This window comes from Acinonyx jubatus, chromosome E3 (genome assembly GCF_027475565.1).
Source record: "Acinonyx jubatus isolate Ajub_Pintada_27869175 chromosome E3, VMU_Ajub_asm_v1.0, whole genome shotgun sequence".
In the NCBI taxonomy this organism is placed as follows: domain Eukaryota; kingdom Metazoa; phylum Chordata; class Mammalia; order Carnivora; family Felidae; genus Acinonyx; species Acinonyx jubatus.
Window position 1 is genome coordinate 5,752,849 of NC_069398.1, and position 24,886 is coordinate 5,777,734.

At 51.2% G+C, this 24,886-nt stretch overlaps 1 protein-coding gene across 4 annotated transcripts in view; it reads left to right on the forward strand.

The window, feature by feature from the left end:
- Positions 1 to 24,886, forward strand: part of SNX29 (sorting nexin 29) — a 496,622-nt gene that overhangs the window by 194,128 nt on the left and 277,608 nt on the right. For 3 of the 4 annotated variants that reach the window (XM_027043227.2, XM_053213859.1, XM_053213858.1), the window contains exon 14: positions 1,339 to 1,421. The exons of the other annotated variant lie outside the window; for it this stretch is intronic. In XM_027043227.2, coding sequence (XP_026899028.1) covers positions 1,339 to 1,421 — 83 coding nt within the window. The remainder of the gene's footprint in view (positions 1 to 1,338; positions 1,422 to 24,886) is intronic. 4 annotated transcript variants of the gene reach the window in all.

Sequence of the window (24,886 nt, forward strand, 5' to 3'; positions counted from 1 at the left end):
TTATAAAAGAAACCCAGTCTTAAAGCTGTTGTCATACTGAGGAAATGGTCTCTGGTATTTAAAGGCATTCAGGTTCAGGACGCCTGGGTGGCTCATTCGGTGAAGCGTCCAACTTTGGCTCTGGTCATGATCTTCATGGTTTGTGAGTTCGAGCCCCACATTAGCCTCTCTGCTGTCAGCTTGGAGCCTGCTTCAGATCTTCTGCCCTCCTCTCTCTCTCTCTTTCTCTCTCTCTCTCCCCCTCCCCACTTCAAAAATAAACATTACAAAAAAAAAAAAAAAGGCACTCAGATTCCAGATCTTTGGGTGGGAGGAGTATAAGCAGAGAATGTGGGAGAGGCACCTCTCACTGTGGCTGGAGGGTAGGGGGGTGGTGATACTTATGAGAAACCAAGTCCAACTCCCAAAGGAGACTGAGGAAAGATCCTCTGGGCCTTGTGGGCAGAGCGACCTGGGTTTGTGTCTTGGGAGTGTGCCTTACTTTTGACCTTGACCTTGGCCATGTGACCTTAGTCACAGACCTTATCTGTGCCCCGAGAATTTCTGCTCTGTCACCTGAGAAGCATAATATTGGATCATTGTGCCTAATACATGATAGACACTCAAACATTTTTCAAACAAATGAAGAATGAATAAATGCATGCATGCTTGACTCACTGAAGTGACCTGGGTAAAGTCTGATCTATGTGGTACATAATAAACAACATTTTTCTTCTCCTGGTTCTCGTGTTCTTTTCCTTAGCCAGTATACCTGGGGAGTGAATTTTGTAGAGTCTTCTTGCAGCCTGAGTTCTGTATTCCGTAGTATGGTCTTATGTGGAGGTAGGTGTGGGCTTAGCTGCTTCTCCTCTTTATGCCTCAGTTTCTTCATGTGTAAAATGAGCATTGTGGCAACACATTGGAAGCGTTAGATGATAAAGACTTTACATGATGCCTGGCAAATGCTAAATGTTTGTTGCATGTAGCAGTTAATAAAAATAATGAGTATTCCCCAGGTTGAGTACATGGTATTTAGTACATGCTTCTATAAATGGAGAGAATATTACCTAGTGCCTGATACAGAATAGAGCACAACACACGTCAGCATCTTGACTTTGTGGGAACTGGAACCAGTTAGTACTGATTTTCATTATGAGTGAATGGTTTTTGAAGGGATTCTTCAAATGTGCCCTATGTGGTATAGTCTTCTCCAGTGGTGATCGCTAAAACAGAAAAATGTAATAATATTTATAAGATGCACCTTGTGTGTTTTTCTTTACACAGTTTCCCCCTCCCCCCAACTTCGGTCTATATTACCATTTTTTAAAAACGTATTTTTTAACATTCTTGTACCTGCAGAGAAAACGAGGTGCTCAAAGTCCAACTGAAGAAATATGTAGGAGCTGTCCAGATGCTGAAAAGAGAAGGTCAAACAGCTGAAGGTGAGGAGGAGACTGAGCTTGGGTGGGGAGCGGGCCAAGCTTTTTAATCTTTATAGCCTCTGTGCCTGGCACACAGTAGGCACTCAACATGTGATGAGTGCATATGCAGGTGAATTACAAACACAGTACTTTTCAGGATTCTAGAAAACTAATCAGATGGAACATCCTGTTGTATTTTCTTGCTGAATCCGGTAAGACATCCTTGCTAGATCACTAGCAACAATTGTATCAGTTTGTATACTTAAGGAATTTTATATGTTTCGGGTCTTGAGATAATTGCCAGATAGCAAACCTTATAGAATGGTTAAGTCCCATCAGGCTAGTGGTGAAAGCAACAGAACCCCAAAGTGGTGGAGAATCAGATCTGTGGAGTTAGGCTGACCAGGCTCTAGCTCCAATTCTGGCTTTGTTTTGTTTTGTTTTGTTTTGTTTTGTTTTCAAGCTCTCTGTATGATAATTTCTTCATTGGTAGAATAGGGTTAGTTGACAGTCCCTACCTCACGAGGTAGGTACATAGACATCTTAGCATATTGCCTACTATAGGCTAAGTACCGAGTAAATTGTAGCTAGTCAGAAATAAAAGGGGATAGAAAAATGATCTCTTGACCAAGATTTCACTAAATGAGGTGATACCCTATGCTTCCTCTCTGCATTTTGGCTACAGTTGAACTGTCATGAATCAACCAGAACATTTCTCAGTTCAGCAGGAAGAAAGGGTGTTTAACTTTGGCTGAAACGTCCTGCAGCCTTTCAGCCAACTTAGCATTAAAAGACTGTCTTACATGCAAGTGAGCTCTTGGAGTGTAGACATTTTAACAAAGGGGTAGACCTTCCGGGCTCCCAGGTCTTGGGTGTCAGCCAGACCTGCACTTGAAGCCAGGCTCAGCCAGTATAACTTGATGTCTTGGAATTATTTTGCCATGTATAAGTGGAAACATCCCACCAACATCACAGAAGTTGTTGTGGGGTTTTCCTGAAACAATGAACGTGAAGAAGTTTCCATTATTGCACCTGGTGTGTAATTAGTGTTCGGTAAATGGTAGTTATTTTTCTTTGTTCCAGAGGGAGACAGGATTGGAATCGGGATGTGGTTTGTATATGAATAACAGAAAGGCTTGAGTTTTGTTTAAAGCTTTTGTGTTTATTACGGTCTCTGTTTGATCGGCCTCAATGTGTGTGTGTTTTTCTTTTTTCCTCTGATCACATGCCCGCTTCATTTCCAGTTGGTCTGTGCCTGTTAGCAGTCTAGGGGGTTATCACTACAGAGTCAGTTGAGGCCTCCTCACCTTCTCAAGGGCTCATCACCTTCTCAAACAGATACTGCTGTTACAGCCCTGCATTCTTTTCACCTCGTGCAGTTAGGTGTGCGTGGGTCTTTTACTTTTCGCTCCCCATCTTTGTGTCCCCAGCACCTAGCTTTGTAGCTGCCTGGCCCACCCATGACGTGTCTCAATGAGTAGTATTTGTCTGTCCTTTACCATTTCCAGGCAGCTTCAAGTCCTTTTTCATTTGACTCCATCACCCTGTGAGGACTGGGTATTTTTGCTCTACTTTAAAAAGTTCCTTATTTGAGGCTCAGGAGAGCTTAAGGGGCTTGTATGTGATTCTCAGGTGGAAATGAACTCAGGTCATTTTCTCCAAATCCTTGGTTCTTTGCTTATAGGGTTCTTTGTTTTAAAATTTTTTTAAAGATTTATTTATTTTTGAGAGAGAGACAGAGCACAAGCAGAGGAGAGGCAGAGGGAGAGGGAGAAAGAATCCCAAGCAGGCTCCAGGCTCCAAGTTGTCAGCACAGAGCCCGATGAGGGGCTTGAACCCATGAACCGTGAGACCATGACTTGAGCCAAATTCATACGCTTAACCGAGTGAGCCACCCAGGCGCTCCTGCCTTGCAGAGTTCTTAAACTCTTGTGTGCAAAGGGAAGTACCTGAGGAGCTTGGTAACTATGCCGCTTCTCAGGCGAGAAGAGGGCTCCTCCTTTCAGGAGCTGTTGCATTGGATCTCGGATGGACCGCACGTTTGCTTGTCTAGATACGTGACTCTTACGCCCGTAATGTGTAGTCTGCACCCCACTGCCTTTGGAGATATCTGTACTCTGCCTGCTCAGAACTTTGACTTGGTGCAGTAAGAAAATTAAACCTAGGAAAAAAGGACCCCTGCTGGGCTTGTGTTGGATTTAAAAACCTCAATGCTGTAAAATGCATTTTGGCGTGTGAGCACTTTGGGAGTCTTCCTCCGGCAAATGGGTCCATGGAACCTGCAGTGTGCAGCATAGTTTTTTTGTTGTTGTTGTTCGTTTGCAGCTGAAGTTCCCTGTCCTAAGACATAGGCTGAGAGTTCTGAGCCAGAGCAGGGTATGTGCCTTCAGGCAAGACAGCCCTGGAACGGATTGGAGCTGAGACCATGTAGCGTATTTTGTACTCCGTGTGGTAGCAGTTGTTAACTGCTCTTACTACCGGGAATGCCCTTCAAGACCATCTACTTTACCTGTGGGTCCTGTCAGCAGAAGGTTTTTATGAAAGCCCTTGGGCATCGGCATACCCTCACGGAGGCTCTGTTGCTTATTAAGTGCTGTAGTTTGCACTCAGAAATGCTAGTGAGCGCCTCCTCCGTGCCCGGCACCGCGAAGCAGCCTCACTACAAGTTACTCTCTGGGGGGGTGGGGGGTGGGCACCTGGGTGGCTCAGGAGGTTAAGTGTCCGACTTTAGCTCAGGTCACGATCTCACGGTTCGTGAGTTCCGGGCTCACTGCTGTCCGCACAGAGCCCGCTTGGGATCCTCTGTCCCCCTCCGTCTGTCCTTCCCCTGCTCATTCTCTTTCTTTCTCTCAAAATAATAAACTTAAAAAAAACCCCAAAGCAAGGGGCTCTTTCAGAGAGCTTTTACCTCACTTTCACGTGATGCCCTCTGTTAGTCCAACAAAGTGGGACTCCGTGCTCAAGCCCAGCTAGTTGCCGACTCACGCTGAAATGATGAGCGAGGACCCTTATCAGGCTGTGGCAGCTTGGGGTGTCTTGGCCAGGCTGGGATGGCGTGGGGTGTGTGGGGCATTGGAGGGGCAGGGGTAGGGGCAGTAGGAGAGCCCGTGAGTCGGTTCTGATCTCTGATTGCCGTGGCTCCTGGTGTTATGGGGCTGGAGATGGGTGCCAGCTTCCCAGATTCCAGGTGGGGGTTCAGAATGCATTTTCCACAATATGAGTCTTTTAGTTCAAGGATCTAAGGATCCTTTTTGTCTTTTGGCAACAATTTCCTTATGAAAGTGTGAGCACTCATCAGTAGGGAAAAGAGTGAAAAACCACTTTAAGCCCTAAATGCCTTCAGGGCTGAAGAGAATTCTGAGGGCTGTGTTGAGACCCCCACCTTCATTGTTGTGGAAATGCCTCTGGGAGTTAAAACAAAAGCAAAAACGAACCTTGAGAATAGATTGTTGACACCCTTTAATTTTCTGGATCTTAGATTTCAGATTTGCACCCTTTTCCTTTTTTAAAAGAATGGTGTAATTCCTCCAAGAAAACCATGGTTTAGTCAGCGAAGTCTGGACTAGGATTTTGGTGGCCTCATGAAATAACTGAAGGAAAATTTTTGTTTTTTCTTAATGTCCAGAAGTGAGGTTGGGTTGTTCCTCCCCTCAAGTGCTAGCTTTCCTCAGTGAGGTCAGCTTTCCAACAGCTTAAAACACCTTCACCTGAGGTTTTGGATCTCTTGTCATCCCCGGGTGTGTCGTCTGTTCCCCTCCAGCCTTAGAGCTGTGGCGTAAGGGCTTCCACATCCACAGAGAACTGGCTGGACAGTGAGGCTCACAGCGTGACTCTCCCTGGGCCTGGGAGCAGTTGTGTTAAGGAGTCGAGGCACCGACTCTCTGCTCCAGCACCGGGCGCTGGCACTTACGGAGGGGAGGGCCACAAGGAGATCACTCTCCAGACGAATGTTTTCCTCTCAGGCTTCACTGAATTTTGAAGCGTACTCTGACAAGTTGGACTCTTGGCCGAGGAGGCTGAGGAGCAGGTGAACCTATTCGGATCCCTGATAGGTTGTGTCCGCAAGACCGGCTCATTCTCTCAAGAGTCGACTCACATTAGCCAAACTTGCAGGGAATGATGTATAATCAGATGCAGTTCATCCATCAGTAGGGAGAAGCTGGAAGGCCCAGATCTGATGCTCAGGTACTTCATTCCTCTGGCCTTCTCAACTTGGGGAGCTGGAGTCTGCCCTGATGGTGGCCTGCTGAGTCAGAGAAGGGGGGACTGGTTGGGCACTTCAGCTGTTCAGTGGCTTAATGTGTCCCAGACCTGGTGAGGGAAAGGTCTCGACCGGGGTAAGCCTTTACTTGGAGAGACGCTGTCACCTGCTGGTCTTTCCGTGGTCCTTTTTCTCCTTTTCAGCTTGTGGTTTAACAGGGTGCTGTGCTAGTTGTGTCACATGGTAGTTGATGGTGAGAGTGAGGAAGAGAACGTGATCTTCTGAGATACTTACATGTTTTGTACTTGGCTCCTAACCAGTAGCCAGCAGATGACTTTGTTGCAGCTTCGAGATGCTACTTAACGAAGGCTCCTCTCCCTGTCTCTCCAGTTCCCTGTAAGACACAGACACAGGACTCTCTAGGAAACAACAGCGTGACCTGCAGCCATTGTCACCGTCCCTCACATACTGCCCCACGTGTAGACCCAGGGACTCCCCTTGTGAGGGCTTGTCGGGTCTGCAGAATTCCTTCTCCCCCGGTGGGGGCCGGGAGGGAAGAGAGTCCATGGGGGACCTTTGAGTGCCCTGCACACGATCAAGAATCTCCCCAACCAGCCACAGGGTGGGGGGTGAGGCTGAGGGTATTTCGCTGATGGAAGTCTCCATGGGGAAACGCAGCCCCCGAATGGAGTCCACCTGCCAAGAGCTGTGAGGGCCGCAGCCGCGGAGGGGCCTCCGGAGGGGAGATGCTGGCGGGGCTGGGTCGGGAACATAGTGTAGCGACAGGGCTTCTGCTCTGCTGCTTTGGCCGTCGGAGAAAGAAGGAAGGCTTGTCCTGCCCTTGGCTGGTGTCTTTGTCCAAGGTGCCGCTTCATCCCGCCCGTGGCCCCGGAGCGAGACAGTTGCGGCCACAGCCTTGCGGAGACCTGGCATCCCACCTGGTCCTGGCATCTCACGATGGACGTGGGTGGATGAGTGACTTCTGTGTAAGAACACTGAGGACGCCCCTGTACAGCTGACTCACGGGCCACGTGGCCTTTCTGTGACTCCGTTTCTTCTTCTGTAAAAGGTGAATTGCCGTAGTAACTTCCTCGCAGGCTTTGCGGGAAAGCAGACATAGATCAGTACGAAGCCTTTAGAATCTTCTCTGACTTGTAACCGTTCAGTACGAGTTAGTAGTTGACATTATGGTCACTCCTTATACCTCTGACAGCCCTTTGGTACAGTCTTAAAGTTAGAATGAAAACAGTATGTACTTGATAAGCCCTTGTGAGGATTATGTGTTAGATGAGGGGGTTGAGATCACACGCTCGTATCAGAGTCTGGCATCTGGAAGATACTGTGGCAGGCAGAATGCTGGTCCTGCAGGGACATCTGTGTCCCAATCCCCAGAACCTGTGAATATGCTACCTGCTCTGGCAAAAGGGATGTTTCAGCTGTGGGTAGGTGAAGGATCTTGACGAGGGGAGATTATCCTGGTTTCTCCTGATGGCCCCAGCGTGGTCACAAGGGTCCTCACAAAAGGAAGGAGGAGGGTCTGAGAGGTTCCAGACGCTGGGAAGACCCAGGGAATGGGCTCTGCCCTGGAGCCTCTAGGAGGAGCACGGACCTGCCTTTGGCCTGACCGGAGCCTGTAAGACCTTCGAGACTTCTCACCTCCTGAGCCATGAGGTAACAATTTTGTGGTGTTCTAAGCCCCCGAGTTTGTGGTTGTTACAGCAGCTACAGGAAACGAGCACAGCTACTAAGCTGACTCGAGGTGCTGACTCGACCGTGGACAGGCCCTGGGCCCATCGTCATCACGGTCTTATGGAGCTTGAGCCGGGGTGCTGATGTTTTGAAGGTGGGGTTTTTTGTCAGAGTTTCCCCGTGGGCAAAATGAGACCTCAAAGGAGAGCTGTGGCCTTTGCTGGGCGGCACACATGGGACAGGAAAGCTCACTGCCCCGGCGCGTGCCTGTGCACCGTGTGTCCTGGGGTCACCCGTGCCAACCCCTGTGGATGGTTCCCGTCACTGCCTGCCCTGGACGCCGGAGGCGAAGCCCCCACGCCGTGTGGTTGGGACCTCACTGCTGGAAGGACCCTTGGTGTTACTCTTCAGATGTGGGCGGTGGCCGCGGGTGAGGTCGACGAGGCTGCTTTCTCGGCGTCCCGTGGGATTTCTTCTGGGCTCTTTGCCGCTCAGCAGAACCTTGCTCAGTGTCGGCCTTCTCTTGGGCTCCCCTGAGGAGCATTTACCTGTGAATCGGAGCTGGCTCTCTGGGCCAAGGAGGAGCGGTGTTCCTGCCAGGGGCACCCTTCTTTCCTGTTGGGGCCTGGGAGGCTGGGGCCACTACAGTTCTCTTGTCTCCATGTGAGGCCGTCACGCACAGGGAGGAGCTGAGCCAGGTGGCAGGGAAGAGCTGGGTTCTGATCATGTCCTTTGAGCCTCCGAATCCAGCCATACTTGACAGGAGAGTGCAGCCCTGAGTTCCCACCCTCGCTCCCCGGCCCGTTTTCAAGCTTGAGTTGGGTTTCGGTAGCTCATAGGCTTGTGTGAACGATCAGCTCTTTACTGGATGCGGAATCCCTACTGTCCTGGGACAGGGCTCTTAATTCTTGGAATCTGTTTTTGCAAATACCCCTGTCTGTGGTGTGTCGGGGCTCTTGCTCCTGGCCTTCCCCTCGTTGGGCTCCCTCCACTGTCCTGCCTTGGCCACCGTCGTCTTCTCCTGTAGCGATGGGTTTAAGGCTGCACGCTCTTGTCGGTGGCTCCATTTAATTAACATGTCATGGGCTCAGGGACAGAGGGTTCTGTTGCTAGTGGCCGTCATAGTCACCGGCGGTGAGGCAGGAGGTACAGTGGGAGGAACTTGACAGATGATGGAAGTTTGGGAGCAGTTTAAAAAATTTAAGAAACGGAAGAAGAAGAAAAAAGTCCTCAGCCTCTCTGATTTGTTGCATCTCTGCCTGCGTGTGGCCTGCTCGCTGATGCCCCGTTGAACATGGTGTGTGCTTCTTACTCTCAGGGACCTGTGTGTCTCTGGGGTCCCAGAAAATAGGGCAGGACAGTTGAGGCCCCGGTTCTGTGGAGATGGATGGCCATGGGTGGGGTATTGCTAGAGCCTGCGTGTGTCCCTGGGTGTGGGGGGGCCTGACTTTGTGTCCAGTAGTGTAAACCACAGCAGGTGTGGGCCATCTCTGCTTGGGTGGCCTTGCGTCCTGCCCCCCGTGTGCACAGATGTCTTGATCTGCGGCGGGCGGCTTTGGTCACGAGGAAGGCTGGCTCCTGATTCTGCCTGTGCTTGTGTCTGGGTGTAGTGGGACAGGTGTGGAACCTCGTGGAAGCATCCACCAGATGCCATCACTGTGCTCTTTAAAACCCGCTCCAGGCCTTTTGATGCTGGCCTCCAGTGCTGGCTGTCGCCCGGCCCTCCCCCACCACCTTCCAACCCACCTCCTCCTGGCCTGTCCCCGCCCCCGCACTCTCCCCCAGCCACATTGGCGTTCAGGCTCTTCCCCAGATGCACCAGGCTCGTTCCTGCCTCAGTGCCTCTGCGGTTGTTCCTCTGCTGGAATGCTCTTTACCCGTGTCTGCACGGCTGACTCACCCCGTCAGGCAGGTCTCTGTTCAGGGGTCCCCTCCCCTGACCGCCCTCTCTCATGTTGTGTCTTCCCCCTCCTCTTTTATCATGTTACTTCATCACAGAGTGTATCGGGACCTCGGAGTATCTTGACGCTTCACCCTGTCCTGTGCTTGCTGTCCGTGCCCCTCTGTGCAATCCACAAGAGCGGGGACCTTGCCTGTTCTTTCTTCCCCTGTGTTCAAAGTGCCTTGAGCAGTGCTGGACTCAGGTACGTGCTCCATGAGTGCTCACATGAATGAGTAGAAATTTCAGAGGGGCTGTTGTAGGACCTCGTGGCAGGTTAGGTGACAGAAGACCCATGGCCGCTCTGCAGGGCGCGGCCGTGGGCGGGTTGGTGGGTCAGTGCCACGCTGCCAGTGTGCTGGACCCCACGTAACCGCTTCTGATGCTTGGCCTCCAGTCAGATTCTTACCACGTGTTGCTTGTTTATTGTGCCTACGGTTAGCACACGATTTTGACTCTGCTCTGGTGTCATCGTTCAGGGGTCTTGAGGGTAGGACTCCTACAGTCCGATTTTATCTGGCCTAAAAAAAAGTCTAGAAGTGCCTGTCTTCAGGGATGTCTTGATCCAGGGGTTCAAATAACAGGACCCCCGCCCCCCCGCCCATTTCTCAGGTCTGGTTTCCCCCCCACACTTCTCCCCCTAGTGTTGGCAGTGTGTGCTGCTACATGTCGGACCGCTAGTCCTCTGGGGGACAAGTCCTCCGGTTGAGGGTGCTGGCTGATGCTCCCCCCATGGCGGACCCCAGGCTGCCAGCCCTGTGTCGCTGAGTGCCGCGTAGAGAAGAATGCACAGCCTGGGCTCCTGTGACTGCTAGGCCCAGCCCCCGTGCCCCAGTGGGCCCTGGCCCATTCTCAGCAGGCCTTCTCATGCCGGCAAGAGGCTGCCCGCAGCTCTGGGTTTCATCTGTTCGGCAAACGAGCGGAAGAGAGTGCTTCTCTTCCCCAGCAGTTTCCATATAAACCACTCTGCCATCTTTCCCCACGTGGAGCAGACTGGTGCTTCCCAGCCTTGGCTCCACACTCAGTCACCTGGGGAGTAAAAATGCCCGTGCTTGCCCACAGGAACCACTGCCTTGGCGGATTATCACCTGCACACGAATGAAGTTTAGGGCCAGCCGGTAGGCTACAAATGTGACCGCTTTCTGGCTCCTGGCCGGCGGCAGGCGTCCCAGGTCAATCAAAGCTCTGTCTTTCATCTCCAGTCCAGGTGTGGCCTCAGGACTCGTCTCCAGATAGGTTCTAGCAATTATGAAGGGGGTGGATGGTTAGGGAGGTGGGTGTGTAATGGAAGGTGTTCGCCCCCACTGCTGAGTCAACACGGTACTTGTACTGTGCCCGCCCCTGCCACCCCCCACCTCCCAAGGACCCACAGGGGGCGTCAAGCCCGTCTCCTTTGTTTCTCTGACCTTTCCCTTCCCCCCAGGAGCGTGGCCCTGGTCCTCCGTGCCCAGCGTCCTTCCCCTCTGGGTGGCGCTCATGAAGCTTCAGTGCATTCTGGCCATGTGCCCCCATCCTGACCGCTTTCTGATCCCTCCTGTTGGCTTATCCAGTGTCCTCTTCTGGAAGCACCACTCCCTTCTCCCTGGCCAGGCCAGATGTTGCGTTGATTATAAGAGCCAGCTCTTCTGTCCCCATAAAGAAATGTAATCACACTGGTCTTCGGTTTGCTAAACTCCTCTTGCCCTGGGGACCAGCAAGCTAGCCCTGGCATTTGATTGCCTGCCTGCCCTCAGGACTTTGTAGCCCTGTCTCGGGTATGTGGTCTGTCCGACGGCACAGAGGATCGTTACTTTAGTTTGTGTGTGTGTTGACCAAGGGCACAATAAGTATTTGATAAAACTTGTTGCCACATTCCATCCACATACTCTCAGCAGTGATTTTGGAGTGGTGGGCAAGTTGGCATAGACGGGAGCGGCATTCTCTGAGAGGAGGAGAAGTTGGGGGGAAGCAGCGTTACTCAAGAAAAGGAACAGAATAATTGTTCCCCCTTCTTTCAGCAGTGGCCCGCACCACTCTGCCCACAGCCCACGGCCGGGGATTAGGCCTGGGGTTCCAGCTGGATGCGGATGGGTCTGGGGACTGTCTTCTCTGGCTGGGTGGCTGCTTCCCAGCAGGAGTTCAGTACAAGGGAAGGGGAGCAGAGGTTCATGCCAGTCATAGTGGGCACTCGCTTGGATGCATGTGGGGGTCTGTCTCCTAAGCCACTTGGGTGGCTCCTGAGAAAGGGACCTCAAACCCAGTATGCTTTTTGTAGGACTTGTACCTTTAGAGTCTTGGAAGGAGTGCTTGGTAACTTGTAAGGGTCTGCAGTAGAAAGAGCGTCCAGGAATGTGGCCGAGACGTGTCTGTGAGGAAGACTGATGGCCTTGCCGGTCATTAATTGGGGTGGAAAGGCCATGTTGTACCTGCCCCGTGTTGAAAGGTGTTTCTGGTGTCCCCTGCAAATCTTGGCTTATGGATGGGAAGAAAGGATCCCCTGTGATTCTCTCAGTAGATTGGACGTGTGCCAGGCACAGTTGTGGGAATGCTTCAGTGACTGACAGGTACAAGCTCTCCACCTGAGCTGACTGCTTTGTGAGGGCACGGACAGTGAAAAGTAGACACACAACTACAAATGCAGGCCATGAAACAGCTCTGCCTTTTCTGACGAGACCTGGAATCACCTCGAGAAATACCCGGTCGATGGTGAAAGCGGAAGCCTCCATTCAGTGGGTACCCGTAACGTGCTGGACCTGTGGCGGGTTCTTCGGCCTGTAGCGTTTCTGTTGGTACTCCCACTTGACGTGTGTGACGAGACCGCGGCTCTGAGAGAGGGATGTGCTCAAGGTCCCCATACTAGGGGTCTCCAGAGAAACCGCTACATATATACGCACACGCACATAAGCACGCATGTATGCACGCATACATATGTGTATATACACGTACACACGCGGGTTATGCGTACAAACACATGTATATAGAGCTGTGTCTATGTCCATATACAGTTGTGTGCACATGCCTGCCTACCTCTCTATCTCTGTGTGATGTGACTGATCGATTTTTAAGGAATTAGCTCATGCTCTTGTAGAATCTGGGAGCTACAAAATCTGCAGGGTAGGCGGGCAGGCCGGAGACCCAGGGAAGACTCGATGTGGTAGTCTTGAGTCCGAGGCCCTCTGGAGGCAGGATTCCTCCTTGTGGGGGAGCTCCGTCTTTCCTCTTAGAGCTTAAGGCCTGCTTCCCTTCCATGCATTGAATGAGGCACACCCGCATTATGGAGAGGAATTAGCCTCGAAGCCTACTGTTAAAATGTTAATCTCCTTTTAAAAAGTACCTTTATAGTGGCAGTTAGACGAGCGTTTGACCACACACGTGGGTGCCAGGGCCCGGGCACGTTGTCATGTGAAATTAACCATTAGAGTCCTCTGTCTAGACAGAGGCCAAGCCGGGGTCTTAGCCAGGTTTAGGCTGAGTGCATGCGTTTCCCGCTTCTCCACGTCCGTTATGCTAGCGGGAGAATGGTGTCCTAGGTGGTAAAATCTGTTGCGTCACCCTGGACCTCCGAGGTGGGGTGTAGCTGCTGACCAGGAGCTGCCTGCCTATGTGGGGCAGCCTGGGGTGGGGTAGCTCAGCGGGGTAGCATCTGCCCCTTAACTTTATCCTGAGAAAGGTCCATTCCCTGTCCCTCCTCTCCCCGGACGACTGAAACCTAATGTGTGCTGCTGGGTCAGAACGTGACTGCTTCGGGACTGGCCATCAGACTTGGGGAGAAACCACTCCTAGTAGCAGTGGAGACGAGGCGGGCTATTGGCCTTGTTTTCTTCCTCAGCGAAGGCTCCTCCTCCCACAGTAAAAGGAGAGGAGGTGCCTGAGGAGGCCACAGTAGAACACGGAGGCAAAGACAGGCTTGGGTTTTCCAGCCAGTGGGGTCTGGGATGAATCTCCACACTCTCCTCGATTAGTTCCAAATTCTTAGAATAAGTTTTTAACTCAGAGCTTTCAGTGTGTTCATTTGGGGGGCAGAGGTAATAATGTAGTGTTGACTTGTGCAGCTATTTGAAGTCTCAAACGGGTGACGTGTGTAAAGCACCAGGCAATTGTTGACGTTATTTTGGATCGGAGGTGCGTTTTGCAGGGCGTCTAGTATGCGGAAGGTCAAGGCACATTAGCAGAACACCTGTATGTTAATTTCTGAAAGTGGGTGAATAATTGCGGGGATAATCGTAAAGTCGATCTCCTTGAGAGCCTTGCAGTCCTGGTAAATGATTTGTGTGATGAGCTAGTTTACTGACCTTCAAATAAATAACCTAAACCAGTAGCTCAGTCCCTGGCCCCTTACACAGGGATCAGTACTGGCAGCACCCAGGGAGCCATTTGTGGGACAGTGGCCCAAACTCTGATTTTTTTTTTTTTTAATTAGAATTTACTGGAAAAGCCTGGGGAATAAGGTACCCAATACCCAGTGTATTCACCCCCCAGATTCACTGGACAGTTTTCCGTATTTATTTCAGATCAAGGAAAAGAATTAAGTTTCAAGTGCCATTTAGGTAGGACGTCCTTACTGATGACATCCATATGTTCCCAGATGAACCCTGTGCCCCAGCTTGCGTCGCCTGCCTCCCTTATGGTAATCCTGTGGATTTCAGAGGAGGGTTAGAACTCTGATGGGCCATGCCAGGCTCTTCGAGTGCCCACTCCTGGCGGGGTTGGGGGGAGGTGAGGTAGGAGCAGCTCCACCCAGCACACTGGATTGAGAATGGGAGGGAGGCAACCCCCTGAAATGAGAAGGGAGACTAATGAAGAGGGCACATTGGGTAGCAGAAGCACAGGTGGCCATGCAGCCCGAGTGACGTGGGGAATGTAACCTCTCCAGAATTTTTACTCAGGAGAGGTTTGGTGGTTTTGTTGGGTAGGGGTTTGGAGGCATTGTTTTGACACTGCGTCTGCATAACATGGGCTCTGTTACTCTGAATTTTGTATGTTTATTTGGGCTAGTGGATCAGGTGGCAACCTGTGGCTGCCTTAAAAAAACCAAACCAACCCAAACAATGACTTGTACAAGATTTTTCTCTTACTTACCAAAAGTCCGGAAATACATCGTCTTGTCTGGGGCTGGTGTGATGGTTTTATGATCATCAGGAACTCGGGCTGTTTTTTCTTTTTGCTCTGCCATCTGCGGTACGTGGCTTTTTATCGTGTTGATTGCCTCATGGCACCTACAAGGCAGCTGGTGTTCCAGCCCTTACATCTGTATTTCAGGCGGGTGGAAGTGGGAAGTGGGGAATGGCCGAGCGTGCATTTTGTAGCTGAATTGTATAAGGATTTAAAGCTTCAGGGACAATCTTTAAGGAATTTTTCAGAGTATCGCCCCTCCTCCAGGGCCTCTGCTTCTAGCTCTTGGGCTCCCCTGATGGCAAGGAAACCTGGGAAATGTGATGGCGTCATTGGCACACCAAGAAGGAGGGATAATGGATATTGGGTAGGCAGCCGGCAGTCCTGGCCCCAGGTGGCTTGGGGGAGGGTCAGGCTGATGGAAACTATGTGGCAGGGGTGGGGGTTGCCACAGCCCCCCCCCCCCCCCCCCCCCCGTTTCCCACCATCCCCAACCAGCCCTTAGCGCTGTCTGTCAGCATTGAGAAAAGCTTCATCAAAGGCACAGGGGTCATCATTGCAAGAGGATCTGGTCCCTGGTCTCTCCGGGGACTGCCATAAAGGGTAACATTTTATTTACTCGCCCTGATTTTATCCCCTGCAGGATGCTTTCCTCTGCTAAGTCATTGCAAGAGCAATTGCCTGGAAATACCAAGTATCGATTCATGATTTCTGTTCATTTCTTTTTTATTGTTCGGTGGGAGATGAAGGCCCAGAAACAGAATAGGAGCACTTGGAGGGCTTCAGCTCCCTCCTCGGAGGCGGAGGCCACGGCCAGAGGTCCATGGATCATTGTTGCTGTTACTTTTTAGGGCCGCCTTGGCCTTGGGTTGTTGTGCAGTTTGTCAGTCAGCGTCTTCTTTGGTGTCTGGCTCCTCTCCTTCCAGGGAGCTGACAGGTGGCTTGTTTTGTTAAATGCCACTCTAGTTCTGAAAGCTGCTCTAAGTTTCTAATCAGAGCTTTCATCAGGCATCGGGTCTTTGTGCTTTGCTTGTGTGGGTAATGACGCCTTGTACCTCAGGTGAGAGTTGCTTGTCTAAATGGTTTTTCTTGGACCGAATAGAAAAACAGACATGCTGTAAAGAGATAAAGCTCATCTCTCCATCTGGAGTTGTTTCATGGGTTTACGGCCTCGATTTCACACTGTGTTTGGGTGGAAATCCCCTTCCTCCTCCCCTCCCCTCCCCTGCTCCCTGGAAGGCGTCCTTACCCGTGTGCCTCCTGTTGACTCTGTCTAGAATCTTCCTGCTGCCCAGCATACCCCCTGTTCACAGACCTCACTGCCCCACCTTGATTTCCCTCACTTCTGTAGTATTGCTGCCTGTTTTGTACTTATATGTACTTTTTTATTTCTTCCTTTCTTGAGTGACGTATTCACTAAGCGTTTATACCAGGATTCGGGTTCCTTGTGAGGAGCATTGACTTGGTTTTCATACTGTTGGGCAGACACCTTGCAAAGACAGATGCCTGACCCCTGGGAGGTGACAAATAGCTTTTTGGTGAATGAGTGACAGAATGAAATGTGTTGAGCCCCTTATGATAATAGCTCATGTGGATTAAGCCTCATATGCCAGGCCCTGCTCTAACTGCTTGATAGGCACCCTTCCTGCGGGCTGACTGCTTCATTGTCCCTGCTGTGCAGGTGGGGGAACTGGGACTTAAGAGGCCCGAACATAGAGAGGGGACGAACTGGCTTACGGCCCCTGCCATCCCCTGTGTTTTAGATTGTTGTTCCTGTCGTTGGCGCGGCCGAGTGCTTTGCCCAGGTGCACAGTGGGTGAATGGTGTCCCGACGCAGAGGGGAATGACGCACAATGTGTGCCCCTCTGGAGCCCGCAGGCAGGGGTGACTGGGTGGGTACACTTGGTGGGCTCCAGGAGACGGAGCACCCACATTTCTCCCGGGCAGCCAAGCCAGTGGGCAGAACAGGACCGGATGCGGACATCGAGCCACGTGACACGCGTCCTGGGTGCACTCGACCACGGGACCCGGGAGGCTTTCCAGGTACGTGCTGTACCTGAGACTCCTCACCTTGCCGGGCTCCCCGTTGGCCTTCTCATTTCCCTCTGACTCATCCTCACACTTTTCCTGGGACCCGGTCCCTCCAAAAACACACCCTCCTTCCCCCAGGTGGAGCCGATGAGGCCCAGCTCGGCTCTACCTTCATTTTTTTATTTTTATTTTTTGCAAACACATGAAATTTGTTGTCAAATTGGTTTCCGTACAACACCCAGTGTCGGCTCTACCTTTAATTACTTGTGCCTTCGTTTGCATCTGGTTCGTCTCATTATAATGCCATTAGCAGAGTGCAGGGGTCCCCGCTGCTGGGCAACCAGGAGCGGTGCCCGCGCAGTTTGAGGCCTTGCTTCTGTGCTCTTGGCTTCTTCCCGATGAGTAAAATGAAGGATTTGGAATAGACAGGAAGCAAACGTACGTCCAGGGGCCAAAAGCAGTCTGCGGAACTGGCAGCTTGCTTAAAAATAGTTTTCCCGCAACTTTATTGTTGAACGTTCAACAATTTGCGTTTTCTTGTTAAAAAAGAGGCCATATTTACTGTAGAGAATGTAAGACGATACAGAGAGGTGGAAAGCGAAAAAATAAGTCACTTACAAACCCTCGGGTGTCATTAACCATCTGGAGCCCACCTTTCCGGGTAGGTACGGCGCTTTGCCGTGTGACCCCTCCTGGGGTAAGCACCCCCACCTGAAGACGGCTTTGTGATCTGTGACCCCCCCTCCCCTTCTGACACGTGGACTTGATGGGTGAAGAGAAAAGCTGATGGCATGGAAGAAACCCACAGTTAATGATAGTAAAGTCAGGCAGTGGTGAAATACACCTGTACCTGCAAAGTGCATCAAGTGTTGGCGACCAGTCACATGTGGGCTGAGTGACTGGAAAGAGGGTTTGATGGGGTGCAAGCTGGCTGCCGCTGGCTGTCTTGCCTCCTTTCTCACCTCTTTTCCAAAGTAGAGTGGGACAGCCTTCACGGAGGCAGCCTTTACCCGAAAGTGTTAGAACATGAACATGAGACCATGGCTCAGGCTCCGAAAGTCCCAGGTCTGCCCTCTGCCAGAAGCGTGACCTTGGGCAGGTTACCTGGCCTTTGGTTTTCTGTGTGTGTATTTCATTTTGGGTAGTTTCTCCTCCTGAGTCTTCCTGTTCACGAACCTTTTCTGCTGCTGTTTGCCCATGACACATTCATGTGGCCTCACGTGGCTGCAAGGGGTGCTGGGAAATTGTCTTTGTTTTCCATCCAGATGGTCAGGTGCCCGGCAAAAAATTTTTCTTGCTACGGAAGAAAGAATGGCTAGGAGGGGACGTGAGCCCTTTGTGCCACACTTCGGAATTCGCAGGTACACAGCTTTTACCCGAGGGAGCGGCCAGCAGGGCAGCAGTGGGGTCCGTTTCAGTGGAGAAATGGGGAAAACTAAAATCTGAAAGATGCTTTGTGCTCACCCCTTTTGGAACTCTCCCCATTTGTGTGAAACAGGACAAACGGGAGTCCCCCTTCTCTTTGTTTAAGCCGTTCTCTTTGTGTCCCATGCTTATTTGTCCTGTGAGTCCAGGGTGCCCTTGTAGCGTGCAGAATCGGAATTACCACTGACAGTTGTCCTGTTGACCAGCTATTGGTCAATACTGTAAGACATTGAACTAGAATTCTGAGGCCCAGGTGCAAACCCTGACTTAAGGCTCGCTGCTGTCATTTTGGGATGATGTAAACTGAGCCACTCCGCCTGTAATGCCCACCTGGTAAGATTCATTCCTTCATTCCTTCGAAAGAAAGTGCTAGAGGGGGAGAGAGAGAATCCCAAGCAGGCTCCACACTTAACATGGGACTTGATCCCATGACCCTGGCATCGTGACCTGAGCCAAAATCAAGAGTTGGATGCTCAACTGACTGAGTCACCCAGGCGTCCCTGAGCTTAAGTATTAAATTACTCTTTGTGTATCATTTGGCCTCCCATGGGGAGAGGAAAATAAAATTCATCTTGGTTTCCTCTGACTTTCTTTTCTCTTTTCATCTTTTTTGGCAAGTTGTAGCCGGAGAGCTCTTGACATCCAATTAAATATGAATTATAGAAGGTACCTTTTATAATATAAAGATGTACAGAAGCACAGTCACTCTGTGTAGACATGAGTTCGGTGCCCGTCAGTTGCCTTTTGGTTTAAAACCTAACAGCAAAAGTGGTTTTCGATCCTTTTTGACTATGGCTCACGATAAGAAAGAGGCTTTTAAGTGCACACGTTCATGCATTAAGGAATTGAGACACTGCCTTCCTAGAACATTACTTACTTAACCTTTACTGTGTGCAAAACATTCTTATGTTGTATATTCCATTCTGTTCCATCATAACAAACAGTTGTGACTCACTGAATTACTTTCACCACCCCACTAAAGGGATGCAATCTGTAGTTTGAGAAACATCATTTTATAGAAGGGGGTAATATTCCAGAATCTTGTAATCTAGTTAATACGTTCAGTATTTTTTCTGTTGGTTAAGACGTTTCCTCCCTCCTCCCTTATTTAAGGTGTAAACGTTATTTCTCGTAGCGAAAACTCACTCAGATTTTAGTACATGATGTGTTTATAGTTGCAAGGCGGGAACAGACCAGTTTCTTTTAGAAATAGGACTTGTTAGGTCTCTTCACATTTCCCGGGGGAGAGTGGATGTGGGGGCTTTACTGCCATGCGTTGTGGGCACCTGTGAGCCAGGCCACCTCACAGGTGATTTGTCTTTTCTGGGATCCAGCCCAGTCCTTCCTACATAGATCCTGAAGACCCTCTGACCCCAGCAACTGGAAGTAGGCCCCCGGTTGCAGGTGTGGCTCGATCTAGGCATGCAAACAGTTTACCAGGACCATGTATCCCTCTGCCCCTTGGTTCTGTCTCCAATATAGGTTTGTTTCATTGTCGGACAGGTCTTGTTTCTTGGAGGGAGAGAGAGGTAAGAGCGCAACGCAGGGGGTCAGAGCAAGTAGCACCCCATATGACTTGCCAGCGGTGTGGATTTTATGCTCCGGCTCGGGGGGCCTGGTGAGAAAAGAAAAGCAGGAAGGGACATGAGCCAGTTGGCATGTTTCTTCCCCTCAGACGAAGATCTGCCCCATGTGTTGTTTCTGTGCACGACAAAAATGATTCTTCCTTTAGAGGGCTGGTTACTTTTAGACACTGAAAATATTTTTCTCCCCCCCCCCCTTTTTTTTGAAATTTCTGACATTGTTTGAATTTAATGATTCATATTACGAATTATTCATGAAAATGATCTTTTAAGCTTCTTATAATAGCTGAAATTATCCTTCATTAGATACTGACAGGTCCTGTGATGGGTGTAATTATAAAAAAATATTCTTAGGCTAGCTATATTCTGCAGTGTTAAAATTACGCAAATGAGCAGGGGATAAGAATAGAAGCTGAGTAGGATGGTCAGATTTTATGGGAGCGGGGAGGGTGGCGGCTTTGCAGATTTTTTAAAGATGAATAAATATGTGCTGCACACATTAAGTACGTTTTTATTAGCGTCTGCCTCAACGCTTACCTTTTCCTCATCGGCAAGGGAGCAAATTAATTTTAGCGCCCCCAATTGTTTGTCACTCTTGCCCATATATGAATCGCACGAAGGAGAATTTTTTTTCCCTTTCCTCCTTCCTTCCACTCAGCATTTTCTGCAAGGCGCTCTGTAGTAATCTGACGGTCCTGTGGAACGGCAGACCTGTCGCGGAGACAGCTGAGCGGGGAGGGGAGAGATGGGGGGGGGGTGGGGGCAGCGAGTCTTCATCCTGGCGCCCCGCGTGGTCCTCTGGCCAACTGAGCCCGAGAAATCAGGACCTGCTCTCCTTCCGGTCCTGAGGATGGCCAAGTGGGATGGTCCTGGCTTCTCTAGGGGCCCCCCGGCTTCCTGGAACTAGCCTTGGTGCTTGTGTAGGGAGATGCTGGGAGAAGCAGCCCTGAGCAGCCCATCGTGTTTGGTCTAGAACCATGGTGCCCGTGGCCCCCTGTGACCTGGCCCTGCCTGCCTCTCTGAGGACTCTGTCACTAATGCCACCTCTCTACCTCTTGGGCGCTCCCATCCCTCGTTGGGGGCTGTATGGCAGAACCCCTGAGAGAGGGGGTGGTTGGCAGGGGGCCATCATGGACTCTACAGTCTAAGTTCTACTCACAAGTAAGGCCAACGGAGTGGACTCTTAATTCCTTGTCTTTGAATAGCACCGTTCAGCAAAGCGTTGGGTAGGGAGGGTGCTGGGGGGGGGGGAGCTAACATTTAAGTGGTGCTTACTCTGTCAGGTACTGCATGAAGACCTGTCCACTTACTCACTTAATCCTCATATCTTAGATGGTGGATGCTGTTACCACCAAGATGGTGGATCTTTGTTCTGCAAATAAGGAACATATAGCTTAAGTCAGTTGCCCAAGGTCACACAGCAAGTTAGGAAGGTGAAGCACCGCTGGTGGATTCGCATTGATGCGGGTGGGGGGTGGGGACAAGGAGAGACCCCTGATGTGCTCATCCAGGAGGTTAGCAGAAAAGCTTGGGTTTATTCGTGGAGGCAGCTTTTCTAGAGTTCTCCTTTCTGTTACCTATTGCTTGCTTGCTTGCTTTCTTCTTCCATTCATTTATTGTTTATTCCAGAGAGAGAGAGAGGGAGAGGGAGAGAGAGAGAGGGGGAGACACAGAATCGGAAGCAGGCTCCAGGCTCTGAGCGGTCAGCACAGAGCCCGATGTGGGGCTTGGACTCACCAACGCAAGATCATGACCTGAGCCCAAGTCGGATGCTTAATCACCTGAGCCACCCAGGCCCCCCTCTCTCTTACCTCTTTAGATTTCATCCTGGATCTCTCGCTACCTGGGCAGGTTTTGGGCGCACACTGTGCTGCCTACAGCTCTGCCCGAGTTTGGTCCCGCCGTCCCTTGTACGTCCCTGTAGGACAGAGATGGCTTGGTGTCCTCCCTGCCTTGTGCCTGAGCAGCCTTCCTTGCTGTTGGGTTTTCTTCCAAAATGTGCACAAACCTCGTTCTGCCTTCAGGTGACAGGAGGTGAATGTTCACTGTGTGTTGTATCTCAGACCAGAGGTGAAGGCCCAGAAGCACATATGTGGGGCATGGTGGATGGTCTGTCTCCTTGCCCTCTCCCTCCTCCCGCTCCTCTCCCTGAAATGTGCACTACTCACAGTATAACAGACCACAGGCTGGATTTCACCCAAAGGGTGTAGTTTGTCAGCCTTTGTTACAGACATTTGTTGGTGTTAAACTGCCTCTTAACAAATCTAACTGTCCTTGTTCCTGGGGGTCTGATTTTTGCCTCTGGTTGTTCTTCTCTTATGATGTCTTCTTTTGTCCCGAAGTGCTGTCAACCCACCTTTGTATTTTCTCCCATTCGCCCTTCATCTCCCGTCTCTCCGGCCACACTGGTGCTCTAGAAATTTCTCGGAGATACGGAGGTAGTGGGGTTAAGGGTGTTCCTTACTTTTTCATGCTATCGTTTCCATGGTAGACAGGCATTACTTGCATCAGAAAGTAACTGGATTAAAACATAACCTCTAGCCTGTGTGTCGATGTCAAAGGGATATTCGCTTGGGACAGCTTTCCCCCCAGCTTCCCGTGTAGGCTAGAGGAGGAGTTGGGTCGGGCCCTTCATGTGGGCGTGAAGCTTTATGGGTTACAGAGTGCCGTCGTCTGACTGATGGTGTGGTCACCTCACGCAGTCACCAGTGTCGATGTTCCTCTGACTTGGCACGTGAGCAAGCTGAGGCTTCCTTACTTGGCACAGGGTTCCGCAGCCAGCAGGGGGCAGAGCTGGAAATGGAGTCCAGGTCTTGGGATTCGAAAGCGGGGCTTCCGGCTGTTGCCTTCTTGACACCCCAGTAGTTCTGGAATGCTTTTTCCCAGTGTGGGTTGAGGTTGAGAGTAGGGTTTCTGGAGTCCGACTCTGAAGGGATGAACCCAGATCTGCAGCTCAGCCGCGGTGTGTGACGTCGGAGAAGCTACTTCTCTTCCCTGGACCCCGGCTTTCTTACACCTGAAATCGAGATAACGGGATTGTTATGACTGTAGAACGAAATCGGTGAGAGCATGCTCTGTAAACAGTAACCCTCATCGCTACATCGTTCCGTAGTTTGTGTTTTTTGCTACAATTAGTAGGAAAATACACAGAACAAAATTCACCAGAGTAACCATTTTTATGTGTGCGCTCGGGCCGCGTTCAACACATTCGCACTGTTGTGCACCCCATCTTCAGAACTCTCTCTTTCTTGCAAAACCGAAACTCTAAACCCGTTCAACAATTCCCCATTCCTTCCCCACCACCTGGGTCTTTGCTGTGCTTTTCCTTTATGTTTGTCACGCTGTTGAACGCCGCACCCGACATCCGCGGCCAGTGGTCGTGCTCTGGGACGAGGCCTGTGACCAAGCCGTTTCAACGGAGAAGGGACTGTCCCTCCCTGGCTGTCACAGCGCCTCCATTTATGAAGCGCTTGCTCCTCACCGGGGTGCGGGCCAAACCCTTGATGGCGAGCGCCTGGCACGAGCCTTGGCGTGGGAGTTTGCTCTGTGTTCTCACTGCCCACATGGCGTGTGAAGGTGCGGCCCCTCCGAGGGCCTGAGCAGCTGACTCAAGGTCCCGTGGCTGGCAAGGGGCAGAGTCGGCGAGGACACCCAGGGCCACCCCGGAGCCGGCTCTGTACCCTGGCACTGGGACTGGCTTTGCTTTTGGTGGTTTCTCCTTGCTGCCCAGTCGCTGGTTCTTGGGCGGCTGTGGTGAACTTGTTTCCATCTCCTTTCTCAGCGTGTGACGTACGCATCCCCTCAAGGGGTACGTTATCGGGGCGTCTGTGTCAGACTTGAAGACCGGAGTGGACGGAGCAGATGGGGCGAGTGGCCCGCCCTCTTCCCGTTGCCCCTTCCTACCCCGTGGCCACCGCCTGAGTCCTTCCTGCTCCTCCCTCGCCCCTTCTCCTCACGTCACTGCTCTCTGACGCGTGTACGGAGGGCCCGCCGCAGACCAGGCCCGCTGAGGACACGAGTCACGGTCACTGTCCTCGGAGCTGATGGATGAGAAGGGCAGGCAGACGAGTAGGGAGGTCACAGCACCACAGGCTGTGTCCCCTGAGGTGGCCCTGAGGAAAGGCCACGTGTGACCAGAAGGGTTCTTGGAGAAAGTGCCGTCTGCTTTGAGGGTGGAAGTGTGAGTAGTTGTCCAGGTGGAAGGAGGAGGGGTGAGATGCTGAGCACTTTGAAGAACCCGAATGGGCACAAGCGGGAGGCTAAGTGCAACTGACCAACCGATCTTTCTGCAGCCAAGACTTTTTCTTTTAATGTCGCAAGCAGGCAGAGCTCCAGACAAGCTGAATGGGTCCCAGCTCTGTGTCCTCTTGGATTCCTCCCCGCTACCTCATGGATGAGCCCAGGGCCAGTGACGGTGCTCTAGGGCAGTCAACACCGACTCGGGCTTCAGATCCGGGCCTGAACACAAGGCCCGTTCAGAATCCAGCCCGGGGACCTCCCAAAGGGTGAACGCTGTGGGGGCTCCTGGACGTTGTACTCAAAGCAACCCAGGACCGAGTGTCTCTACACAATGTTGCCAGCTAATCTGTGAGCCTTGAACTCCTCTTCCTTCCATGAAAAATCTTTACTAACACCCATTATTCTCATTCACAAACCTTTGCTGGCGGTCAGGGATCAAGACCGTTGAAGTCTGCATCCTTCGTACTTGGCTGGCGATGTGTCGTAGAGTTACAGTAGGCATCTGGGTCCACACAGACCCGGAGGCAGGGTAGACGCAGCGTGGAAGGTTGAAGTTCTTCCCCCAAGCTGTTGGAAGATTCGAGGAGCTGACGTAGGTTCTGACCAGATCTCAGCAAAACCTAAAGAGGGGTTGTTCTTAGGTCGGAACTCGGCAGGCTTTCCTCGATCTGTTAGGAAAGTGTTGCCTCTCCAGCATCCGACCCCGCCTGTGTTTATGTGGCTGTCCTCATCTGAGTTAAGCCTGTGGTAATACCCTGGAGCTGATGATGAGACCCTCGTGCCTTTTAACTAACACCAGTTAGACAGATGAAGTAGTTGAACTCTGTGTTTTGTACTTGGAAACCAGCCAGAATCCAGCCCTCTCCCCCAGCATCCTGGCCAGAGGCAGCGTCATGCATGGTGCGAAATCCCTTGCATACAGATGACTTCTTTGTCGTTCCACCCCTTGCTAACCATTAATTCTGGTGATGATTAATCTTTTCACCCTTACGTTATCTGACAAGCAATCTTGTTCAGTGCTCTGGAGACCTGAAAAGTGCTATGTGTGTTTAATGTTAATACGCAGCTGCTCCGAGATGTACAGAGTACACGGGAGTTGGGGCTGCTGTAACCCACAGAGGCTCAAAAGTGAGGTGTGTGCTGGGAGAAAGCATGAATCACCTCTCTGCAGCAGGAGAATGTTCTCATGATTTTTTAATGGCTCTCCGAAATGAACGTGCTCTATTAAGGTAAACTGTTTAAAAATTAAGGCTTTTGACATTCTGTGAGTTTAAAAGGGAGAGAGGGA